Source organism: Haemorhous mexicanus, chromosome Z (assembly GCF_027477595.1).
Source record: "Haemorhous mexicanus isolate bHaeMex1 chromosome Z, bHaeMex1.pri, whole genome shotgun sequence".
NCBI lineage: Eukaryota > Metazoa > Chordata > Aves > Passeriformes > Fringillidae > Haemorhous > Haemorhous mexicanus.
The window spans coordinates 67,315,219-67,340,272 of NC_082381.1; the positions used below are offsets into that span (position 1 = coordinate 67,315,219).

General features: G+C 40.6%; 1 protein-coding gene across 1 annotated transcript in view; it reads left to right on the top strand.

Annotated features, from left to right (window-relative positions):
- The first annotated feature begins 250 nt into the window (after positions 1-250).
- The window catches only part of THBS4 (thrombospondin 4), a 35,565-nt gene continuing 10,761 nt past the window's right edge, over positions 251-25,054 (top strand). The window contains exons 1-12 of the mRNA XM_059837161.1: positions 251-446; positions 4,545-4,792; positions 5,830-5,935; positions 11,756-11,838; positions 12,428-12,479; positions 13,810-13,982; positions 17,060-17,197; positions 17,759-17,836; positions 21,137-21,289; positions 22,607-22,711; positions 22,939-23,046; positions 24,484-24,643. Coding sequence (XP_059693144.1) covers positions 314-446; positions 4,545-4,792; positions 5,830-5,935; positions 11,756-11,838; positions 12,428-12,479; positions 13,810-13,982; positions 17,060-17,197; positions 17,759-17,836; positions 21,137-21,289; positions 22,607-22,711; positions 22,939-23,046; positions 24,484-24,643 — 1,537 coding nt within the window. The 5' untranslated portion in view covers positions 251-313. The remainder of the gene's footprint in view (positions 447-4,544; positions 4,793-5,829; positions 5,936-11,755; positions 11,839-12,427; positions 12,480-13,809; positions 13,983-17,059; positions 17,198-17,758; positions 17,837-21,136; positions 21,290-22,606; positions 22,712-22,938; positions 23,047-24,483; positions 24,644-25,054) is intronic.

Below are 25,054 nucleotides of genomic sequence, written 5' to 3' on the forward strand. Positions count from 1 at the left end.
AACTCCCTGCATCTATGGGGATAGGTTTCACTAGACCAGATTGCTTTAGATATCCCTTCCAGTGCCAGGGATTTGAATTCATGTTATTTACAGATGATCATCATATTGATTTTTTTTTTGTTTGTTTGTTTTTTTTGGTAAAAGGAGTATACAATCTCCAATATGGGGCTTAAAATCTCATTCTTCTTTGGTCATTATTATATTTAATTTTCTGTTGAAATTTGCTTTTTTTCCCCCCCCAGTTTTTGATCTTCTTCCTTATTCAAACAAGCGAGTGGTACTGAGCTTCTTGCAACAAGCATTTGGGGATCCTATGCTGAATGAAGTTTACTTGCTCTCAACATTCAAATTACAGCCAAAGAGCACAGCCACTGTTTTTGGCCTATATTCATCAGCTGACAACAGCAAGTATTTTGAATTTACGGTAATGGGACGGATGAGTAAAGGTGAGTTGCTTGGAATGTGTATGGTAGAGCTGGTGTTGGATCCATAGTCACTGGTGTGTGACAGATGAATGCTGACAACTGTGTGATTAACCTTTGTGCTTGAGTCATTCTGTTGCATACTGTCACTTTTCAAATCCCTTCTCACCCCTTCATCTCTTTCCTTTTATCTCCTTGATGCTGCTCTCTCCTGGGCAGGGGAAACTGACCTCACAATCTGCTGGTATCTTCACTTTGGTGAAGTGCTTACTCTGAGTAATGCTGAGAAAGGAGGAAAACACAATGGAGTATGGAGCAAAGAGACAGTTTGGCTTGGTCTTTTTTTTTTTTTTTTTTCTTTTTTCCCTAGGGACAATCACTGGTTCCTATTACTCAGGAATGCGAGGGACACACGCACATGCTGCCTCATGCATATGAAAGCCAGGTTCTTGTTCTGATGATGCTGGAGGTTAGATGTGACTATGCAAGACAAATATTCCCTGCACTTACAAGATCTGTTGGGTGAAATAAAGTGTTCTTTATTTACTGGAATTGGTTAGTCAGGAGTCAGACTAGGAACTGCAGCACTTTTAGAAATAATAATAATAATAGTTTCATTGATCTGTAAACCAGATCTAGGATATACTACAATTTTAAGGTTCAGTGAAAGATTGTTGATTTATTGATTGATTGTTGTCGATTTATTTATTGATTTATCGTTGATTGTTGATTTATGTAAATTATTGTTGCTGCATTGACTTGATCACTGCCAAAGTAATTTGCTACCAAGTAATTAGCTGAATTGAACATCCTGTGAAATTCTACGGAGAAATTTCAGTTTCTACGTAGGGAAATTATTCAATATGCTGCAAAAGAAGAAAAGCATACCTTTTTGTTAAACATTGTTGGGGAATGAGTTGAATAAAACATTGGTAGTTTTATCAGGTCTGCCAAATTCGTTCTGAGGTAAGGGAATAAGAGTTATGTGTGTGTAGGGAATGGGTAATACATGGTCACACAGCCTTATCAAAAGTGCCATACAGTTCCTAATACTGAATTACTTAATTGTTAAATAAATTATAAATTACACATACTTGCTCTCCCTCTCACATATGCACAACTATGTGTGCAAATGTTGTGCATATATATAGGAACACATTTGTGTATGAACGAATGTGTCTATATACGTACAGGTTTGAACATATTGAATTGATTTTGCTTGTCTGATGGTTACTGACAGTCTCTTAAGCCTGTTAGAGTGTTTTTGGTGGAAGTTTACATGGTTTCTTTTGGTTTTGTCCTTGGTAGGATGGTGTTTGAGGAACATCTGTGTGACAGGACAAACACAATAATGTTGTATGCATAGGCAGCATGAACCAACTTGTCCTGTCAGTGACCTGTGTTGAGTAGATGGGGGACCTCTGTAGCCTATTTGATGTAAAGGATTGAACATTGGGTTTTGTAAAGGATTGGCCAAAGAGAGGAAGGCTTTTTGCAGTGAGACTGTTCATTGGATCTCTTTGCCTCCTTATTACTTTAGAGTACCGTGGTTAAGGCATATGGCAGTGAGCAAGTGGTAGGCAGTGTTTTCACACAAGATTTCTCTGAAGTGTTAGGTATCCCATATGACTGCTTCATACAGTAAGTTAAACTGCATCCACAAGATTGTCATGTCAACTGCAAGTATGGAGTGTGTGAGTTGTGTATGAGCCTCTCAAGACTGAACAGCATTGCTTAAGTGGTGAACCAATGTTGGTATCTCAGCAAAATGCAGAGTCTTTCTTCATATCTGTGGTATTTCTCTGCATGTTACTTCTAGTTATGCACCCAAATCTGATTTAGGGAGCTCAAAGCAGGCCTTAGTTATACTTTAAAATGCCACATTTAAGAGTTTTGTTCCCAATGGTTGCCTCATATTCTGATTTTTTTGTGGTATAACTGATAGTAATGTGTTTATAACACCTGAATATTTATAAAAGCACAGGTCTGAATTACTGAGTTAACAGCTAAACTTATGGTAGACAATTGTGTCTTTCAGAGACAGATAGGATCCATGGATTTCTTGTACTTTTTAAGTTATTCTTTTATGGAGTAAACAGCAGTTAGTGCATAGAAGTGTTGCAGTTAAACAATTCTGTGAAGCAGCTCCTATTTTAATTGAAAATTTGTTTCTTAAGCAGTTTATGTGACACTCTTATGAATATCTGTAAAATATTCAAGCAGCAAACATACTGCAGGGGCTTGGATGAGTTAAATCTTGGAGGTGGAGGCTGTGATCCAAGAAAATCTCTCTTCAAAAGCCTACTCTAGTTTACCAGATGAATATTTGGCTTTGGCTGAGGAAAGAATACTTGGTCTTCCTTCCAAGTCTGATTGCTCCTTGTCCTGAAACTATTCTGGCAGGGTCTGTTCTGGGCCCTGCCTCCATCTCCTCTTTCTCTAGGCTACTGTTGTGTTTGGTCACTCTGAGTGCAGGGCCCAAATCCAATTTTATATGGCCAGGTGTGCATAATATTCACATAAATAAAATGCCTGCAGTGTACTCTGTCTTGCCATATCTTTGAGTTTGCCAAGAAATGCTACCTTTAGCGAGTTACTGGTGACCTCGTGCACCTTTGTGGAAATCTCAGCTCTGGCAGTGTTTTGACATAGACAGTAGTGAAAACATTCCTGAAATTGATCACAGCTGCTGAGGCTCTAGCACTACTGTAGACTTCAAAGATGGAGACATACCCTACCGCAATCATGCTGGTATAAATCAGGGGGTTTTTTCATCATTAGGCTGAGGAATTACAAAAAATTTAGGGAGCATGTTTACAGTAAATTGGGAGGTCAACAACAAAGAGGTATCATAGCATCAAAGCAATTATATTAGTAGTGGAAAGATGGGAAGGTAATTTGTTAAATGAATAGAAATTGAATGGTTTTGGAAGTATGTAGCTTTTATTAGGTCCAAAGCTATATGAGCTTTTACCTCCGCTACGTCCACAATTTTTTGTTGACTTAGTGTTAGATCGTTTGTGAGCTCTCACTTGATGCAACTGTAGCAGCCATCTGTGAATTTCAGACTTTAGCAAGAGCCAGCACGTAAATATTTAGATGCCTGATGTCTCTGCAGCTTATTTAGATGCCTGATGTCCTCATGCACATAACTGTTGCGATCAGGAAATAAGAGACTGGCAGCTGGTGATCAGTGGGATCTTTGAAGGTCTGTCTGATATTGCAGAGTAGTTATACACTGTCCAGATGCATTCAGCTTGTTGCTTCTGCAGATATGCAGTTGGAGAGCCAGGGAGAGATTTTGTGGAGAGAACTAGCTAGCAGATCTTAGAGATCTGACTCACAGATTCTCGCTTACTGATCCAATTTCCTTAGGAAAGAGACTTTCTTTTCAAAATTACTCAGCGGGTATTTATTGTAAGAATATTTGTCTGCTGTTGTAGGTATTTTTGATGGTGCATTTTATTTAATAAAATGAGAGTTTTTATCAGGTAGGTCAATCACTAATGCTTTTGAAAAGAGCTGAGAAAAGGTTTAGTCATCCCTAGAAGTGGACTATGCCTTTTCTGCATTATACTTTGGTTTTACTGAATGTTACAGAGAAGTGCAGGTTTTTGGTTTGGAAATATGCTTCCTTTGATTTTTAATTATGCAGTTGCATACACTCTTAGACAGCTCCACTGTATGCTGTATTCATCACTGGAATTGATTTTCTAGTTGTACACTTCTGCTACGGAGTATCTCTGGGTCTGTCAGGTATGTCCATACCAAAGTGCTGACTGGGGGTTGCCTGCTACGCCCTGTAACTTTACCGCTTGCCTTTTAGCGCATTATGGCTGGTAAAGTGACTTTGGTTAAGCCATTTAGAGAGGCCTGGACAAAGCAGAGGAAAACTCAGCACAGGCAGCAGAGCTTCACAAATGTCATGCAAGCATCCTGCTAGTGCTGCTTTGAGAGTCAATGTCCCATTTATTATACCATTGTGTCTGCATATGGGATGCATTTACAAAAGCGGACATGTGGAAAAATACCAGAGCAATTGCAGATTTCCACAGGATGTTCCTTGATCAGCCTTGGGCTGTCTGCTACCCTCTGATAGTCCTTCTGTGTGTTTTGTCCTAGCGGTGCTGCGCTATCTGAAGAGTGATGGAAGGCTGAATTCGGTTATCTTTAGCAACATCCAGCTGGCTGATGGGAAACCCCATGCTGTCATCTTGTGGCTGAGTGGCCTGCAGCAGGGGTTGAGCACGATAGAGTTGTATCTGGACTGCCTGCAAGTAGGTGCCATTGAGGACTTGCCAAAACCATTTTCAGCACTGTCTCAGAAGGTGATGGCAGCTGAGTTGCGCACTCTCCAGGAGAAGCCACAGGTGAGCATGGAAACTGGGAACAGGCTGAGGACTTAAAGGGATCACCACTGAACCTCTGGATCACTGAATTCAAACCTCAGTCCTCACAGCAGCCAAGCTCTGTACAGTAATACTTTAATATTAAGTTGTGAAATAAATGTAAATAGAAGTTCCCCATGGAGCAGGTGAAATCTTAGCTCACATGAACCCTATAATATTTATACTCTGCCTCTTTCACTTCAATCTAGTTGTTTTTTGTGGAGTGGACTTTTTGTGAGGACTTAGCTAGTGCTGTAAGGGCAGCTTTTCACTGGCTTCTTACAGCTGTTCTGTATGAGCAGTGCTTGTCTGTGTATGTGGCTTTCCTCTTCATGATATGCCAAGAAACTAAAAAAGACAAAAGAAAGGGAGAACTCTTGTGGTGCCAGAGTGAAACCCTCATCTCTTTGACTGCAATAGCTTTTCTTCCTCTGTCTGCCAACCAGGAGTTGATAAAGCTTCCTGTCATCTCCCTATCAGCAGTCTGAGATAAACAGTGTCTTCCACAGCATCTTCCATCATCATTAATCAAAAATACTTATTAGAAAGTACAAAGGCATTCTACCCCCAAGGTTTCCCACTTACTTTGTTTCATTACAGGCTTGGAAGTGAGCCTGTTTTTATGGAGAATGACTGATGTGCCCATATTTCTGACATTAATATATGTACCTGTTTGAGAGGAGACGAAAAAACCACAGCTTTGGATGTTAAAAAAAAATCATATACCACAGAAATATGGGAACTTCTAGTATGTGAGATTATATTAATTGGAACAGTAAAAACAGAGTTTGAAATAAAACCACAGCCATGCAAAAATCTGCAAGGCAAAGATTAGAGATTTTGTACCATTAGAGAGTTCAAATGGTAATGGGTGGTCCTGAAGGGAATGGTGTAGGATCCCTGCATGTGTAGGAAATGGACTCCCCCTCTTAAAAAAAATTAATTTACTTTGTCCGATATTTCATATTCTTCCCATTGTTATACCAGAATTGTGAGCTCTGTTTTTCTTGTAAACCCAGGATACACTAGATGAGCTAAAGTTGGTAACTGGAGGAACCCTTGCTGAAGTGGGAAACCTGCAGGATTGTTTTCTTCAACAAATTGAGCCTGTACCTCAGTACACTGGTAAGGCCTGCAATTGGGAGTTTAAATTATTCTTAATGGTACCAATGAAAGGAAACCAATCTGATGGATATTGAAAATGTGAAGAAGCCTATTGCCAAGTAATAACAATTATTTGACTAAATTATAGCTATGACAATGTCCTGTAAATGTTTTAGAAATAGCTGTGTTTGGAGATAAAACTCTTGCTAGTGATAAAGCAATTAATTGTTGTTTTAGTGAAAGACAAGTCTGTTATGATTAAAAGAGGTTTTTTTAGCCTCATTTGGAAGGCAAATTTTTGTGATGATGATCTGCTTGTGTCAGCTTAATAATATTTTAAGTATTCAAATTGCAAACAATTGCGGATGGAGAGTAGTGCTAAATGGGGTACATTGCTACAGGTTGTGTGAAAGGAAGATCAATGGAGTAGCAAGACCTACCCATGTACTCATCCACCCTGACAGTGTCAGTCTCTTGTTGAGCACTGGACTGTCACCCAGAGGGGAGGAGCAAGATGTGAAGAAGCTTGCAGGAGACTGAATAAAATGTTTCTGCCATGGCTACAGAGCCTGTATGTCTGTGTGGGAAAAGCCATTGCAGAGTAGCCACTAGTCCTGCCACAATTTAGCCAAGGCTTTTGTCACCTGCTGAAGGGGCTCAGGGGCTTCATGCAATCCCCTGTGTTAGGTGAGGGTGCTTCCTGACCTCTGGACACAGAAAACCTGTGCTAGACTGTCCCATCTGCAGTTGTTCTATCTGCCTTTCTGCTGTGGGTGTGAGGGAGAAGAAGAGGTTCACACTGTGCATGGAATATGTTAATATATGACAACCATAGGAAGGAAACTCAGAGTTCAAGGTTTGAAATAGGATTAATGATATGTTCTCTCTTGCACCCTTTCCTGTCCCCCTGCCAAACCCAACCCTGCAGCATTACTAGTTTTGATAAGAGCAGAGACAAGATGCAGAAATTTTATGAGAGCATCCTGGGTATATCACATGAATGTAGGCACCAGTGGTGTGTGGTGGTAACAAAATCTGGTCTACCTTTTATCTACATAAATCCTTAGTTCCAGATACTTCTATTTCCTTGCTTCTTAACATATATACACTTAGATAAAAAATGAATTTAATCCTCCAGGCTCTCTCTTTTTCACTAAACCAACAGGCATTTGAACATGAAACAGAAGGGTAATTCAGTGTTTTCTTCTGCAAAAACTGTCAGCTCTCCCATGGCGAGTTTACAAATGACAAACTTGCAGCTTTTTCATTTTTAGCTTTTTGCTCACTAATCAATAATGCAAATGGTAATATACAGACAGACTCTCTCTCTGTGGCTGCTTCCACCTGGCTTAGACTCTCAAATTCAGTTGCTTTTAACTTTCAAGTGGAATTAGTGTCAATAATAATAATAAGAGTACCCAACTACTCACATAAATACAGCCAAAGTCCACATAGTCTAATCCACCAAAAGTTGTGCATTCCAACAGCAACTTTAACTTGTCTGCCTTGAACTTTGTGTGTGCATCATGATGCTATTCTATGGCAATGATATATCAGATAATGTCAATTTTGCCTACTGCCAGGAAAAGCTGGAATGCAAATGTTCAGCTGTATAGGGGGGGTAACACCAAATATCTTGGTAAAAATGTGTGCTTTCATTAATTGGAAAATCCTTGGGTGTGCTTTGGACCTGAGTAACTGTGCATGGCTTTAACTGTGTGCCTGGTTGTTGCCCATTGCTTTCACAGCAGCATTACCTCCATGTTCAGTCTGTGAGGCTGAGACACCTGAGCAGTGGGATGAGATTATGATGATCAGACACAGGCTGAAGATGTATATTCAGATTTTTGTGTTTGGGTAGGAAAATAGAATGCAAGGTGCAGTGGGTTTGGTAGATGAGATTAATATGCTGCATGTGATCATCATCACAAGATCATTCTGGTCCCAAGGAACCTTAGGAGGTTGTATAAGTCATGTAGGGTACCTGAACCTGACAAAGTATAAAAAAAAGGCTATGTTGCACCAGACCAAAGGTTCTTTAAACAAGTCTCTGTTAGAGACAGTATGTCAGTAGACCCATGGGCAAGAGAATGAGGGAATGGAGTCCTGGTGTGGCTTTCTCTGAGTGCTTCACTGTTCTCCAGTTTATGGTATTCAGAGCTCTTGACTCAGTGGTGATGTCTTTATGGTTTGTATTCAATATGTCTTTTTGTCCATGAACCTGTCCAGTCAGTTTTAGATGCATGGTCAAGAAACTTATCACATATCTGAGGAATATTTCCTTCTGTTGACTTGGAACCTGCCTCTTCTTAATTCCACATAAAACTTGTATGTACATGTTCTTTGGTGAAAGAGTATAGGCTGTTCAGAAACATTTTTTATTGTCAGTCATCATCTATACTATAATCCTGTTTCACTCTCTGGACAAGAAACCACAATCTTCCAGAGTTCAAGAAGCTGGACAATGTTCTCATGCACATGGTGTGATTCTTGAGATTGTCCCATGTGGGGCCAGGATTTGACCCGATAATCCTGGTGAGTCCATCCCAACTCAGGCTGTTCCATGATTCTATGGGTGTCGTTCTCTTAGAATGACAATTCAGTATTTGAATGACACAGACAGGAGCAAAGGTATTGCTTGAGCCAGAGAGCTGTTGTTCCTAAGAGAGGAAGAAGCAATAGCTATGAGGTGTTTCACTGTGGCTAGTGGTTGTGCATGCCGGGGCCAATTGGCTGTGGATTGAAGCTGGTTCTATACTGCAACATCCTGGCAAGAGAAAGATGGGGACTTCAGTTCCCAGTTGGTCAGTAATACTTCAGAGCAGTCTCCGAACTTAGTCATTACTGTGAAAGCTGCTTTGTTAATCACATTGTTAATGATTCAAGAATCACGGGCTGGAGCTACGGACTAGCTGAACTGGGGAGTTGCCTTATAAGATGTTAGGGGTATGGATGAGAGAGGCTACATGGAAGGGCTAGATAACTGTATAGCTTCATGCTGGGACCTTTTGTTTACCTGCTTTCTCCTGGTTCCACTATATTGTGGACTGACAGCTTCCTTAAAAGCCTCTCTGAGTACTTATCTCTAAACACTGGTTATTCTCCTATAAGTGGGTCCTGCTGTTGGAATTACTTTTAATGGAAGAGAAAAAAATCCAAAACTAGGTGTATTCAGCTGTTTCTGCTCTGTCTAAATTTGCACACAGGGCGTGTAGTTCATGGCAGTTTAACCAGTTTAGTCCACCTTAATGTTCAGCAGTCTGCAAAACTTAACTACAGAATAGGTCTGGTTTTGATTTAGATGCTAGCCAGAAAACACCATCTGAAGTCTTGAGAATTTTTTTCAATCAATAATGCCTAAATGAGCCTTTGTTTTAAAGATAAAACAAGAACAGACCCCAGCATCTGGCCTGACAGCCTGTGTGCCAGGTTCTACTGAGGGATTCTAAAATACCCATGATATTATATCCTGCTGTTGTCACCCAAATAAAAATATGGCAAGACTAGGACTAGAACAGAAGCAGGCTCTGAAGAAACAGGTGATTCCTGACTTCAAACTTGTTCAGTATTTGGATGAAAAAATACAAAGTGAAAAAAACTTTGTGTGTGAGGATTTGGATGGTTCCCATTAGACTGTTTGGAAACAGTTAGACATGCTTTGAAGTACAAAACAATGAGGTAAACATTAAGAGACACATTTTTCATATAAGCTTTCAGTACTCACAAAAATAACATGTGAATAAACTCCCTGAAGCTATCAGGCATAATATCAAAATATCCTGCCCGCCTAGACTGTGGAAGAGCATATATTTGTGAAGTTTATTTTTAGATACGGACTTTGAAACAAATATCTTCTTGAGAGGTATAAATTCATAAGTAAGCTGCAAAGAGAAGCAAATACAAGCTACTGTGCTAAACACACTTTCTGCTTCTTCTCTGTCACTGGCTCAAAACCAGTGTTTCATTTAAGAGATTAAAATCTCCTGTGAAGATTTTGGGTTTGATCTGGTCCTTCCTATGGCTCATTACAGATGTAACTTTTGGTCTTGTCTTACAGGTCTTTTATTGTTACTTGGTATTGAAGACTGGCTTCTGGTATGAGTTCACAGTGTGTTAAGTAGATGTTTTGTGAGTCCATACAAAATCTGCACCTGTCAGAAGAAATGCAGCCATGAAACTTGTGCAGTGTGATGAGCTGCCCTTGAGAAGAAAAGCCAAGTGTCTGTTGCAGTTACTAAAAACACTGTTTTGTCAGAGCAGGCACTGTTGATGTGTTCTCAGTGCTTCACAGTGAGCTTGCTCAGAAAGCTGGGTAACTTCACTTTGAAAAATATGCATGAATCAGTAGTGGTTACAACTGTGCCATGCCAGCAGTGCCAGGGAAGTAATCAACCCCCTGTACTCAGGGTTGGTGAGGTTATGTGGTATTGTCCACAAGGGTCCCAGGATGAGGGAAGAGACGAGAAAGTTGACTCCATGTATCAGAAAGCTTGATTTATTATTTTATGATAGATAATATATTAAAACTATACTAAAAGAACAGAGGAAAGGATTTCATCAGAAGGCTAAGCTAAGAATAGAATAGGAATGAATAACAAAGGCTTGGCTCTGACCAAGACAGTTTGCACAGGTGATCTGTGATTGGCCCTTAATTAAAAACAACCAGATGAGACCAATCACAGATTCCCCCTGTTGCATTCCACAGCAGCAGATAAGAATTGTTTACAGTTTGTTCCTGAGGCCTCTCAGCTTCTCAGGAGGGAAAAATCCTAAGGAAAGGATTTTTCATAAAACATGTCGGTGACAAGGTTGTACCTCAAATCCTGTGTTCAGTTTTGGGCTCCTCACCTTAGATATGAGATTGAGGTGCTGGAGTGTGTTCAGAGAAGGGCAACAAGGCTGGTGGAAGGACTAGAAGATGTGTCATGAGGGACAGCCGAGGAAGCTGGGTTTGTTCAGTCTTAAGAAGAGGAGGCTCAGGGAGACTTCATTGCTTTTACAACCACCTGAGAGGAGGGTATAGCCAGGTGGGCGCCGGTCTCTTCTGCCATGTCTGCAGTAGGAGGACATCAGGAAATGGCCGTAAACTGGGGCAGGGGAGACTCAGCTTAGATATTAGAAATATTTTTTCATTATTAGGGTGGTCAGGCATTGGAATAAGTTGCCCAGGGAGGTGGTGGAATTACCTGGAGGTGTTCAGATGGTGGCTGTATCTGGTGCTAAGGTGATGGTTTCCTGGTTTAGGGGTCACAGTGGTAGTGTTGGGTGGATGGTTAGACTGCATGATCTTAAAGGTCTCTTCCAACACTGAGGATTCTATGACTCTGATTCTATGACATGGAATTCGCTTACGCAGGGTGTCTTCCCATTGCGTGCACATATGCTTCATGGCCTCACCTTGCCCTCCTGCCCAAAATAGATTATCACAAACACCACACCAAGTTCTGAAATCCTGAGGTTTTCGCTCAGGGTTGCTGGTCTCAGGCCTTGAGAGGAACCAGTAGCACTGGTGGTCTTAGTTGCCTAGGAGAGCCTTAACACTGAAGTAATGGTAGAAGAATCGTGATCTTATTTTTCTGTCTGTGGAGACCTTTCTGCTTTGCCCATTTCTGTTCTATATTAGGAGTTCAGTCCAAAAAAAGCCTTGAGTTAATGAAAATCACACTATAAAATTTGAGGTAAATACTGTGTTTGCTCTGATGATTTCTACAGGACTTTCATAACAGTAGTGTCTGCCCTCTATGTCTCTTCCTGAGGTTTCTATCTTATATCTCAGAAATTACCATGACAAATAAAGAAGAGTTATGTTGTGCACTCTATTTCATTGCTGTTTCCCTGCAGGTGATTTTAATAGGCAGCTGATGGGTCAAATTATTCAGATGAACCAACTACTGGGTGATGTGAAAGACCTTCTCAGACAACAGGTAATGTACAGAGGCTTTGGTGTGAAATATCCCAGTTTTGCTCCTTTGATAGAGTCAGCTCAGACTTCGGGTAAGCACTAAACTCCCGTCTAGAGTTATTGCCTTGAAGGCATGACACAATCAAGAAGAAATAACCATATAGGTCCTGGTACCCTGTGCTTGCAAGGGAGGATCGTTGAAAGTGGGAGTGTATGGGGCCTGCTTATTCAGATCCAGAAAATTTAGTGTCTGGTGAGGAAGTAGAGTAGCCATCCTAGCTCACTATTAGATAGTTGTGAGTCTGTTGCATGGAACCGAAATTGCATTTGTTTCACTTGCTGGTGGGCAACAGAACTGAAATTGCTGGTGGCACATTTCCTTTTGTCAAACAAGGACCTTTGGACCTTTGATGAAGGCTGAACCTAAGTACATCCATTATCCATATCCCTAATTTTATTGACTTTAAGACCAATTTAAGCATCTCATTTAAGACCAATTACCTGAGTTGCAAGGTTTGAGTGGAATATTGGGGACTAATGGTTCTTCTGTCAGCCAAGTGCAAACGGGAACTATCTGTACCTAAATAACATTTATTTTCTATATTCTCAAGGTCAAAGAAACAACTTTCCTGAGAAATACCATAGCTGAGTGCCAAGCATGTGGTGAGTATTCCTGTTATTGCTGGTAATCTAGAAGAGATTAGAGTTGTTTTAAAACTAGTATTGATGACATTAGCTTTATGTGGTTTCTAAAAAATACTTTTTAAAAAATACTGTGTCCAAAGTTTGAGGTATATTTGTATTTGGACACAAATTTAAAATAGATTTTCATTAGAGAAAAAGCTTCCACAGACCCAACAATCACCTATTGGGGGATAAAATGCCACTAAACCAAGCGGTACCACTCAGGCTGTACTGTCAGTTCTCACTCTACCACAAAGCTGTTCCCCATGTTTCAGTGGAGGGAGACACTGTCTCCCAGCTATCTCATGCACAATCTTTGTAGAAGGATGAGGGAGAAATCATATTCTGCTCTGGCTGGTATTGTGAGTCTGAGGAAGATCCCATGCAGTCCACCTGAAGTTTGTCTGATTCTGAGTAGGCCGTCACTAGGCAGCAACATCAGTAAGACCCAAAAGGTGGTCTTCATCTTTTCTCTAAATGAAAAAAAATGCACACTTTTCTAAATGCTACTGCATGGCCCTCCTGCATCACACACAACTGACAATCAATACACAAATGCAATCAGTATAAAAACCAATATACTCCCTTACTGTGTGAGATGAAAGGTCTTAAACTCATCAGACCTTTTAGTTGATTTATTCTCGCAGTCTGTCAGCCACATCAAAACTCAAACTGAGCTCTAGGCAGGGTAACCTTAATATGTAAGTGCCAAAGGACAAGTCAAATTCCTACAGGTACCAAGGTTCTGTACCTGACAGAATCTTAGAAAGATCTGTCTTTGGCTAGTCTCTGTGCACCTAAGCCTGTGTACTTGCATAGTCCTGCTGTGTCTGTGGGCTGCCTGCTGCTCCTTCTTTATTCCTCTTATTCACAACAGATGCTGTTGTGAATCCAGAAGATAGTTTTTCTTACGGAGTTGTGGTGTTACCATTTTAGCCAGAGAAATGCCCTATATTTGTACCTTATACTTGAGTCCCTTGATCTGAGGTCACAGACTTTCAGAGTTTCCTGCCCTGGCCATCAGCAGATCTGTTTTAGGACAGACATAGAAGGAAGACTGCCATATGTAGCCAGGAGAAGCATGTGAACCTAGAAGAATAGCCTCAGTTTCCCCTTGCTGGGGACACAGTGAGTTCCTGAGCCATTCCTGGGATGGAGCCTTTCAGCCACAGCACAGCTGGTGGCAGCAGCAGCAGCACAGTACAGAGACATGAAGTGTCTTGGGAATTTCTTCAGAATGTTTGCCAGCTGAGAGCCATGATGAACATTTCTTTCAACCACTGAAACTGTTGTTCTCTCTGCATTAAAGGTTTAGGCACTGTGAGTTTTCCAACTCAGCTTCCTAGGCGCATTAAACCGAAATGTGAAGTTAATTCCTGCTTCAGGGGAGTGAGGTGTATGGAGACAGCAGAGGGATTTCAGTGTGGGCCCTGCCCTGAAGGACTCACGGGAAATGGAGTTACATGCTCAGATATTGATGAGGTAAAATAGTTACTTTCACTGAATTTAAAAAAAAAACCTAAAAAGCAACTGTTTCTTAGATATCAATGAGTTGCTAATACTTTCTGTCTTCAGCATTTACTGACTGCTTACACAGTGAATATTAATTAATTCTGATTTGATTTTATATCCCTGTTTTGCTGTTTCTTCAACAATGGAGGTTATGTGTGTGAAAACTTGAACACTCTGGTGAGTTGAGAAGTGACTTAAAGAAGCTTAATCAAACCATAACCTAAATCAAACCAAAACACACTTTTGACATTGTAATTTTTGTTCCACAAGAAGATGCTGTAGCTTCTGTAATAGGCTGAAGAAGCACTTTTTTTTTTTTTTAATATGGGCTTTGTTTCTTTAAATTTTTGTGCTCCTGAACCAGCCTTGGAGACCAAAGTCTTCTCTGCAACCCAAACTGGAGTCGTGTTTGCATCCTTACCTTAGAAGTCTATGAAAGAAGATAAACAATCATTGCACTGTTCCTTTTGCTTCTTTGTGTTTGTGTTGAAATCTGATAATGTTGACTTAAATCTACTTCTTTTCTTGTGCTATATGTTAGAAATTCAGAGCTTGCTTGTATTGAGGGCTGAATTAATAAATCTACAGTATCTTAAATGATTAAAGAAAATCTGTGTTAATTAGAATGTGACACTTACTCAAAACAGAAACAACAAAACCACTTACAGGTTCACTGCATTTTTTTCTGTGGTATGATTTTCACCATTACTCTTTAGTCTTTTTTGTGAAAAAGTACCTGGATATAGTAGACCAAGGAACCAGCAGAATTAGGTCACAAACTGTGCCTGTGGATAACACAGTACTATCAGTGTACCTGTTTAATAATGTAAAACAGTAAAAGCAATTCCCTATTTCTCCTTCCTAGCCAACAGGAAATGTGCTTTTACTGCTCTTTTGATTTACTCCCTCCTGTAGACCACCAGGAGAGGATTTGATGTGCCTTACACCTGTCTGCAAAAAGCACTGGAGAGAGAAATTGAGTTGAGGGTGGCAGTTTCCTGAGGCATTGGCAATGTCTCTTGTTTTGCCTTACGTGGCATGAACTGTGTCTGCTGCAACAGAAGGCGCAAAAAATGGAGGTGAAGCTCTGAAATGTGAATGCAACTGATGGACTCAAGACAGCTGTGGTACATGTTTCATGCTACAGACAGCCATGGTGTGAGGCACAAGCCAGCCTAGTTGGAGCCTGCCAGTACGGATGGGTTTCACCTGCTGAGCTATTTTCAGACTGAGGCAAAGCATGGCAATAATCTCCTCCCTGCCATTTTCAGGGTTGAAGCAACTCTACCCATTACAGCAGTGGTTGAAAAAGAAACAGAGACTGGTTTATGATGGCTTTATATTAAATTGTTGTCTGTTAGCAGTAAGGCTCTAATTACTGGAGATACATGTACCTTCATCTTCTTGCCACCATTCCACATGACAGATGACATGCTTTCACATTAGAAACAGCAAGGAATTTTTGCCAAAATTGTGTCATAAAGTCCTGCTTATTATGAGATCTTTGTGTGGACACTGCCATTAAAATGCTACCTTGTCAAGAGCAGTTTTGCTCACCAGGAAATACCTACCTAATCAGCTGGATTTTTACTTAGAGTTGCACAGGAAGAAATAAAGAAGCAATAAATGGCAATAATTTTGAATTGTCTAATGAGAGGGATGTGTCATGTTATTTGTTTTCCTGAGTTAGCTGATATGCAGGAAAATTTTTTTGGTTGGTTGGTTTTGTTTTTTTAATTTAAAGCCTTTTATGAGCAAACTATTTCTGTACTTCCTGATAATAGGCATTTAAAAAGAAAGCATTGAACAAATTCTGGCTAAGACAAATCTGGAAGATCCCTAAGAGCTGCCATCATCTTCCCTGAGTGTGTCAATATCTCTGCAGTACCTTCCTTAATTCATTACCAGTTTGAAGACATTGGTATTCTGGTGCCCATTATCTTGGGAGCTGCAACCCTGCTCTCTGTGCTGTGTAATTTGGGTGCCCTCTGCTGTCTACAACAAAGAATCCACAACAAAATAAGGAGGCACAAAATGTCTGTCCTCGGTTTGCCATTTTCCTCATATTACTGACTGATGTACTATTAACAAATCTTTCTGTCAAACACACTTTGATATTAAATGTACCTTTTCGTGCTTCCATGTGTGTGTGTGTTTGGTTACAAGTTGTGGATCTCTTGTATGTGTATATTGTCTGGTTTGTTCTCCCTCCATCTTGCATAAGTTTTTCTATTAGTGATGGAAGGAGGAAAAAAAGGCATTTTTAAAAACTTTTCAGTATTCCTTTGTCGTGTTACTCATACTGTTGTCTTTGAGGCCTGTGTAGCAGGGTGGCGTGTTGATGGTTTTGGTACTCTTATAAACATTACCTACCAGCTAGTTGTTGATGTTGGAAAGACAGCAATGCAGGATGTGTTTCCCACATTGGCACCCACAAGACCAGTGAAATCGGTCGCAGCTGTTTTGTAAAACTGAATAAAGCAATGAAGTGAGTGGTGCCTTCAGGCCAAGGGTGATTTTGTGGACATGTGATATTTTGGGAGATGTTCCAAGGATTGTCTGTGGGCCTCCAGTCTAGAATGTGTGGATGCCACTGACACATCCCTGCTTATCTGGCTTATGTTTGGATTCCTTCCTTGGCTATGAGATTTGTCCAAATATAAATGAAGGAAAATGCCGCTGCCACTTCTGTGTGTACAAAACACATTAGAAGGGGTGTTTGGAGACTTGGAGTTATGTGGCTTTCCTGATATTGTGGTCTGGAGCCTTCAACCTCCAAGGGATCTGAATCTTCCCAGCCAAAGAAAGGATTCAGGATGAGAGTTTATGTAATGCTGTAATGGAAAGTTGCAAATGTTATTTAAATTACAGATAGCTGAAGATTACTGAGGTCAGAAATACCTGCAGAGACGGTTTCCTCTCTAAGCCCTCTCTGAACAGAGGACATAGAGGTGCAGAATGTAGCATTGCCTTTGGTGCGAGGTCTGTACTCACAGTCAGATGTTACTGAAGCACGAACCTCTGCTTGGTCCGCTTTATCTTTGCAGTGTCGTTACAACCCTTGCTTCCCTGGTGTGCGATGTGTGAACACTGCTCCAGGTTTCCGATGTGAGACCTGTCCTCCAGGATATACGGGACAAACTGTGCAAGGGATAGGACTCAGCTATGCCAAGAGCAATAAGCAGGTGAGTGGTAGCAGCTCCATGACAACTTCCATTGCAAGGTGCTGGTTTTATATTAGCAGTGCATCTGTATTGAATGGTATTTATTTTTCAGTTGTTCCATAATTGCCTTATGCTGTTAGGCAGAGCTCAGAGTGTTTCAGTTAGAGATCTGAATTGTCTTTGCATAGCTTTAATGGGAGTATTAACAATCTAATACTCTTGACTGGCGTAGAGACAAGAAAAAATGTCATCACCTCTCTAAGTATCTCTGATCAGCTTCAGGGGGTTTTGTAAAAGGCCTATTTTACTGTAATTTTTTTGTGTAATTCTGTAAGCACCCTGGAATGGGAACACGGTTTTTGTGTAAACTCTTCTACGTGAACCAGAGCACATCCTAAAGCTGAAATTTTCTATTTCTTTAGGGTTTGGAAAGTTAGCCTATGGATCATGTCTGTGTCATTCTGAGAGCAGTTTCTGCAGAGGCTGCATCTCTTTTCTAGTCTTAAACTTTGGTGTTGTTTCTTCAGTCTTTCATCTCAATAAATTTAATTTTTTTTATTTCTGGATTTGGTTTATTGCTAGGTCTGCTTAGATATTGATGAATGTCAGAATGGAGGACATGGACTCTGTGTTCCGAATTCCCATTGCATAAACACTTTGGTAAGCATCTTTTCATTTATGCCTTTAAAAAAATCAATTGTTTTAAAATTCCATGAGGCTAGGATTGGATTTATGGGTCTGATGAAAGACCAATTAATAATACAATTTTTTTTCTCCTTATAAATCAAAGAAGTCTTTTCTCTTTTCCTAGCTAATAATAAAAAAATCAATACTTGATTTGTCATGAACGCATTCATCTGGGTTGTATCCTAATCATTTTCCCTGAAGAGCAGGAGCTCTCCTCTCCATACCATCCAGTGATGTGTGTTTATAGGTATGTTGTTGCAAGAAACCTCCTCTGAAAGATTAAATCTTTCCTTGTCTCCTCCCTCCTGAGACCTGTGGCAAGAAGCTGTTCCCCTGGGTGCTCTGTTTATAGGAGTTATGCACAGAGTAGCAGCTGTCCCTCTAAATAAATGGAAACAAAGAGAGCTGCAATTGGTACAAGACTGTTAATGCCCATATATATTAAACCCAGGAGAGCAAGTATAGGAGAGGTAAAAATTTTTTGAAAGATGTTAGGATCCAATAAGGAAGGCATATGGCCACTTTAATGCTATGAAGCAAGCTGGACACAGAATCACATGATCATAGAATAATTTAGGATAGAAAAGACCCTTAAGGCCAAGTCCAACTCTTAAGACTGCTCTGACAATCCCGCCACTTATAGTATTTTCCCAAGTGCCACATTCACACCTATTTTAAACACTTTCAAGAACAGTGAGTCTACCACTTCCCTGGGCAGCCTGTTTCAATGCTTGATAATTCTTTGTGCAAACAAATTCTTGCTAATATTCAATCTTAATCTTCCCTGACCTGAGAGGGCCTGAGGATCTGAGGCCATTTCTTCTTGTTCTATCACTTCTTACTTGGAAGAAAATGCCTGAACACCACCCACCCATCTATTGTGTCATTTCTGGTACTTGTAGAGTGATAAGGACCCCCGTGATGCTCCTTTTCTCCAGGCTAAACACGCCCAGCTCCCTCAGCCTCTCCTGTAGGACTTCTCCTCCACACCCTTCACCAGCTCCATTGCTCTTGTCTGGACTCATTCCAGCACCTCAGTGTCTTTCTTGTAGTGAAGAGCCTAGAACTAAACACAGCACTCAAGATGTGCCCTCACCAGTGCCCAGTGCAGGGGGACAATTCCTGTCCTGGCCCTGCTGGCCACACCATTGCTGATCCAGGCCAGGATGCCATTGGCCTTCTTGGCCACCTGGGCACACCCTGGCTCATGTTCAGCCGCTGTCACCAGCACTCCCAGGTCCTTTTCCTGTGAGCTGCTTTGCAGCCACTCTGCCCCGGCCTGCAGAGCTGCTGTGGGGAACAGCACTGGTGACTGATCACCTGGATGAACACTGAACTGGACTGAACACTGGACTGAACAGCTTCATGTAACTCCATTCAACACCTCTCTGGGCACGGCCATCCAGACGTTTTTTCACCCAGTGACCAGTGCACCTGCCCAAGCCATCAGCTGCCAGTTTCCCTGGGGGATTGCTGTGGGAAATGGTGTCAGAGGCTCATCCACTGAGCAGGTCACCCCGTTACAGAACAAGCAGGACCTGCCTTTCATAAATCTGTGCTGGCTGGGCCTGATCTCCTGGTTGTCCTAGACGTGCCACAGGGTTTCTTCATAGCAGGAGAAAAGTTAAAAGTATCCTTCAGGTGCAAAGGTGATCCTTTCTGCAGCAAGGTATTGTTGAGGCTACCATTTGTGTTCAGTGTTAGCTTTCTTTGAGAATAAGCTTGTTTTCTTAGGGCTGCTTTCACTGTTCAGTGTGTTTGTATCTTTTTTTTAATATCTAAAACATTTACTGTCACATTTTGTATCTTGCTGCATGACTCGACATGCAGCTTCTTGGGGAAGCCGTTGGGCCCTGTCTGCAGAGGGCAGGCAGCAAGTGTCCTGCCATCTGTCCAAACAGAGCAGTGTGGGGTTTCTAATCCTGTATCCCTTCAGAAACAGTCTGGTCTGGAAATGCCACCTAAGAGGCTGTTTTAATGCATACCAGAGCTTGATATAGGACAGAATATAGGACCAAGCAAATTCAGCAGACTCCAGAATATACTACCCTGGCGTCCATTAGGATAAAGTGCACAGGCTGGTGTGTTTTAAATATACCATACCATTTGTATCACCCAAGGATTATTTTACTCTTCAGTCATCTGTTTATTTTCATCTTCATCCTGAAAGTATGCAGACAGAACAGAGTTAAAATTTGCAACAAAATTAGTTATAGGGATAAAAAATAATGACCGTCTGAGCAGTAAGTAGATTTCTTTGTAATGGTGGACTATGACAGTCCTGCCAGCTCTTCCAACAGACTTTGTACACGAAGAATGAAGTTGTATGAAGCACCTCAGTTTCACCAATGGTTAGATGCACATGTTTGTCTGAGATCTGCCCATTTCTGTCCCTTGACATGTCAAAAAATAATTATTCTCCATAAGATAAAAAGATTGTTCTCAGTGAACTTTTATGTCTTAAGTTACCGGTCTACAGGAATGTGAGACAGAGACAAAAGCCATATTGGATGCCTAAAGAAGATCTCACCTTATCTGCATTTTTCTGTTTATATCTCATATGGTGATTAGCTCAGCACATAATGAGATTCCTTGGCTTAGTTCCTTTGTGTCTGTTAACACAAGAGAGTAATTCATATGAAATACATATGCATGTGTCATGGTAAACCACAGGAAAAACTTACATGGATGTTCTTATTGCAGTGTAAATGAGGATGGCTATGTCTTCAGATACAGAATTCTTTTCTGAAGAAGAAGATTTGGATCAAATTGGCTTAAAAACATTTTAGCTTAAAAATAAAACAGGACAAAACATTATGAACTTTCTTATCTCTCTTCGATTAAAATTTGTGCCCAGCTGATAGACTGATAGGTGTGCTTTACAGTGAAATAAGATTATCCAGCCTTGATGATTTATCAGCTGCTGCTTTGAGTTTTGCACAAAGTTTCAGCCACCTGGAAGCAGCGCAGGATGTTGCTGGCAAGGACAAGGCATCATGAAGAAGGATTTGCTGCTACATGACTTTTCTCTGGCTTTACAAAACACTGGTCTAAACAGGCAAGAGTTGAATATATTTTCCACCCTGCACTCTAGGAGCCAAATATCATTTTTCTGTAGAAAATAAAGTTTGTTCACAGTACAAGAGGCCTCAGTGGATGAGCAAGTACACTTGCACAGCATAAACAGTATGACTTGAATCTTGCTCTTGTGCTTGCTTTAAAAAGGAAAAAAGTACCATTAAAAGGCTGGCTGGTGACTTCTTGTTCTTACAGGGGTCTTACCACTGTGGCCAGTGCAAACCAGGATATACAGGAGACCAAACCAGGGGATGCCAGGCTGAACGGAGCTGTAGGAATCGAGCCCTCAATCCATGCAGCATCCATGCCCGTTGTATTGAGGAGAGGAGAGGAGACGTGACATGTATTGTGAGTTCATTAATTCATGCATTTTTACAGTGAAATCCAGTCATTTTTAGGCTGGAAATGAGAAAGGCTTTGTGGTCATTTTATATGGTTGGATATTTTACTAATTGTGGCACAATGGCCAAGACCAGCTGTGAAAACTGGCTTGCAATTGTTTTATTCTTGCCACATGTCTGTAAAGCAGCCGTATTAATGTATCATGTTCACTGTGCCTGTGTAATTAGACCTTTAGGAATCACTTTTGTAGACCGTCTGTAGGCCCCTCAGAAAAGACTGTCAAATGTCACTCTACAGAAGACATCACAAGGACAAATTCCTTCTGCTCAGCTACATAGCTGTGAGTAAGGATCCTCTCTGCATAGCCAAAGTGCCTGTATTTTCTGGCTGATAGAGATGATGTTTTTTAAAGTGAGATGACAGATTCCAGGCACAGGGAGGTTGTATGAGGCTCTGCTTCAGCTATGGGAGCAGAGGACTTCCACTGTAAGAGTATACTGAAGTATATTACTTAGTTTTTCCATCTTGCAACATAAAGCAAGAGACTAATCCTTTGTCCTAAATTTGGGTGCAGCACGTGCTTTTGCTGGCACTTGCTTTGGTCTCATTTTTAAGTACATCTGTTTCAAAGATAAATAATAGGATATTTTAAGTCCATGCTGTAATGGGAAGATGCCTAGATACTTGTAGTAGGCAAGTCCTGGTTTTAAAGGTAGTCCAGAGTTTGGCGTGTAGTTCTTGGTATACGTCTTCAACACAGATGATGTGTTGGTTTGAAACAGCAATAATTTAATTGGCAAGGATAAATTGTGTGCAGATGCATTTGTTTTGTAGATGCCAACTTAGTAATTGCCAATACAGTTTTCTCTTAAAACTTCCTCTAGTTGCAGATGTGTTCTTGAGATAGTGAACAGAACAGTCATCCTATGTAACTATGTGTCCTATGCCGAGATGCTAGGTGCATACTCTACCTATTTGCTCTTTTCTTTAACTCAACCCACCAGCAAAGAGCCAAAATGACTTCCTGGCCAGTATCTATAGAAATCTATAGCTCCCACTGAAATCATTAGGTGTGGCAGGCACACATTCAGTTAACATCAAGTTGTAGCTTTTTCTAGCTGTGTTTGGATACATTGCAGCATCTCTCGAAGTGGAAAGAAAACGTTTGTTTCAAGCTCTCTGTATCTCTTGGTACTTCAGTATCTGGCCATGACTTCCATATACTGCAGTTTTGAAGACTGGCATGAGTTTTCCTTCTTGAATATTTCTACAGTGACTCATTAACCTTTTGATATACTACTATTGATGATGTTTTATTGATAGTGTGGCATTGGCTGGGCTGGTGATGGTTATATTTGTGGAAAAGATGTTGATATTGATGGCTACCCTAATGAAGAACTCTCATGCTCTGCTGAAAACTGCAGAAAGGTAAGAAATGCTTTCTTAATTCTGTAATAATTCAGAGCATGAAAGAATAAAGAAGAAGACTGTAAGAAATATGACTCAATGCATTAATCTTTTATACAGGTGATTGAATTATGTTTAACTTAGTGATTAATTTTCAATTAATTAATAATAGAAAAAAAGTCATTCAAATTATGAAGGCATCCAGTTTACCTGGATGGAGAATCAGATTTATCTCCTTTTCTGTCTAGGACAATTGCAGATTTGTCCCAAACTCCGGACAAGAGGATGCTGATGGTGATGGGATTGGAGATGCTTGTGATGACGATGCAGATGGAGATGGCATTCCCAATGAGCAGGTGCTGTGCATAGATCAGGATGCAGGGGTCTGTGCCAAGAGAAGGCTGTCCCACTGCTGCAGTGGGAAGTGATTCTGAAATCTGACTCACTACTGTTTGCCGGAGATTGTTACATACCCTTCATTGTCAGTGGCCCCTTAAATTCTGTCTTTTTCTTTTATATAATGCTCATTCTTACAAGACTTAAACCACACATCCTTAAATCCCACCTTTGTATCCTCCCTTACTACCTTTTATCATTTAATTCTAGAGCTTTTTGTATAAAGCTTGTGTCCTTCTGTCACACTCTCCCACACCATGACTTCGGGAACATTACTTGCATTAACATCTTTCTATTTAAAGAACAGGTTGACCTGACAATACATTTCATCACGGATCCAAAATCCACATAAATTAATGTATGTCTTGCCAATAACTTGAAAAAGCTTTGGATCGTGAATGCAAAGCAGAAGAGGTTTCCATGTGGGTACACACAGCAGGATATATTAGAGGATAATTCAGAGTGGGAAAGCTGTTTTGTTTTCACCCTGTATTCTTACAGGCCGACTGTTGTTCTGTATTAAGATCATTGACTGATATTGCTTAATGTGCTTCCAAGCCAAAAATAATGCGTTACCCAGAATACAAATGTCCACCTGGATCTAGGGCAGACTAGCAGCCACAGAGAATTTCTCAGGCAGTTTTGCCACAGAGTTCCATGCCAAATTCTGCTGGCTTAAATCAACTGGTTTTATTAATGTTCTAAAATGAAAAAATTAAATCTTCCTACAATTGTAAATCTATTTGCAGGTTCATCACCTTCATAATAAAGTAACTTTTATCTCATTTCTATTGTTCTTCTTCATGGGCAGTTGGATGAGGTCATGAGTGTCTGGATAGGTGTAGAAATTTTATACCACTTTGAAATATACCTCCTGGTGGACTTTAAAAGTCCATAGCAGCTTGCTTGAAACAAACAAACCCACCAAAATCAAAAAAAAACTGATGCCTTTTTGCATCAAAAAGTTCTTTCCCCATTTTCCAGCTTGTCTGTACCAGAAGGGGGCAATGGCCTTTCACTGAGAGCATCTGCAAGCCCTGTCAGAGTCTCTGAACTGCAGCTTTTAAGAAGAACCATGCGAGAAAACTCGGGTACCAAACCTCAGGTTCCTCACCATGCACCCATGCAAAATGAGAATCAGGAATCAAGGTTAAAAATAAAGCATTATGGTGCTGAATGTTTGTGGTTAGGGTTCCCACAGTGTGGTTCAAAGCAGAGCTTTGAGGGAGCACGTGAAATCTGATCCAGAGCTAATATTGACATAAAACATCAAAACTGCTCATACTTGGTGGGTTTTTCTTCGGAAGTAGAAATAAATGAAAGAGTTTTATAAATCAGCTAAAGTAGAAATTAAAGATTCATGGCCTGACTGATGTCTGATTCTGTGTCTCTTGCAGGACAACTGTGTCTTGGTTCCTAATGTTAATCAGAGAAACAGTGATCAGGATATCTTTGGAGATGCTTGTGACAACTGCCGTAATGTCCTGAATAATGACCAGAGGGACACAGATGGTGATGGGAAAGGAGATGCATGTGATGATGACATGGATGGGGATGGTTGGTGTTTTTTCACTTTCAACTTCTCTGATGTCATTCAGATTTTCCCAGTGTGCTGCATGTTAGGAGATTTCATGTCACCAGTTGTAACCCAATCTTTCTTTATGAAACTTGTGTCTTTAATCCTTTTAATTTAGTTAATACATATCTTAGCCTGCATTGGAAGCACTGTACACTGTAACAGAGAAGCCAAGCCATGTTTCATATAGAAGTTAAGGCTGTTGATCATTCAGCATTTCATTAAAGGTACAAACGTTCCAGGGCATCCAGCCACTGCCAGCCACTGGTACCCCTGAGCTACATAACATATTATTTTCATTGCTGTAGGAGGCTTGAAAGAAGTGAAAAAATCACACTTCTTCAAATTTAATTTAAAAAGTGGAATGTCCCGTCCTGTAAGCTGTGATACAG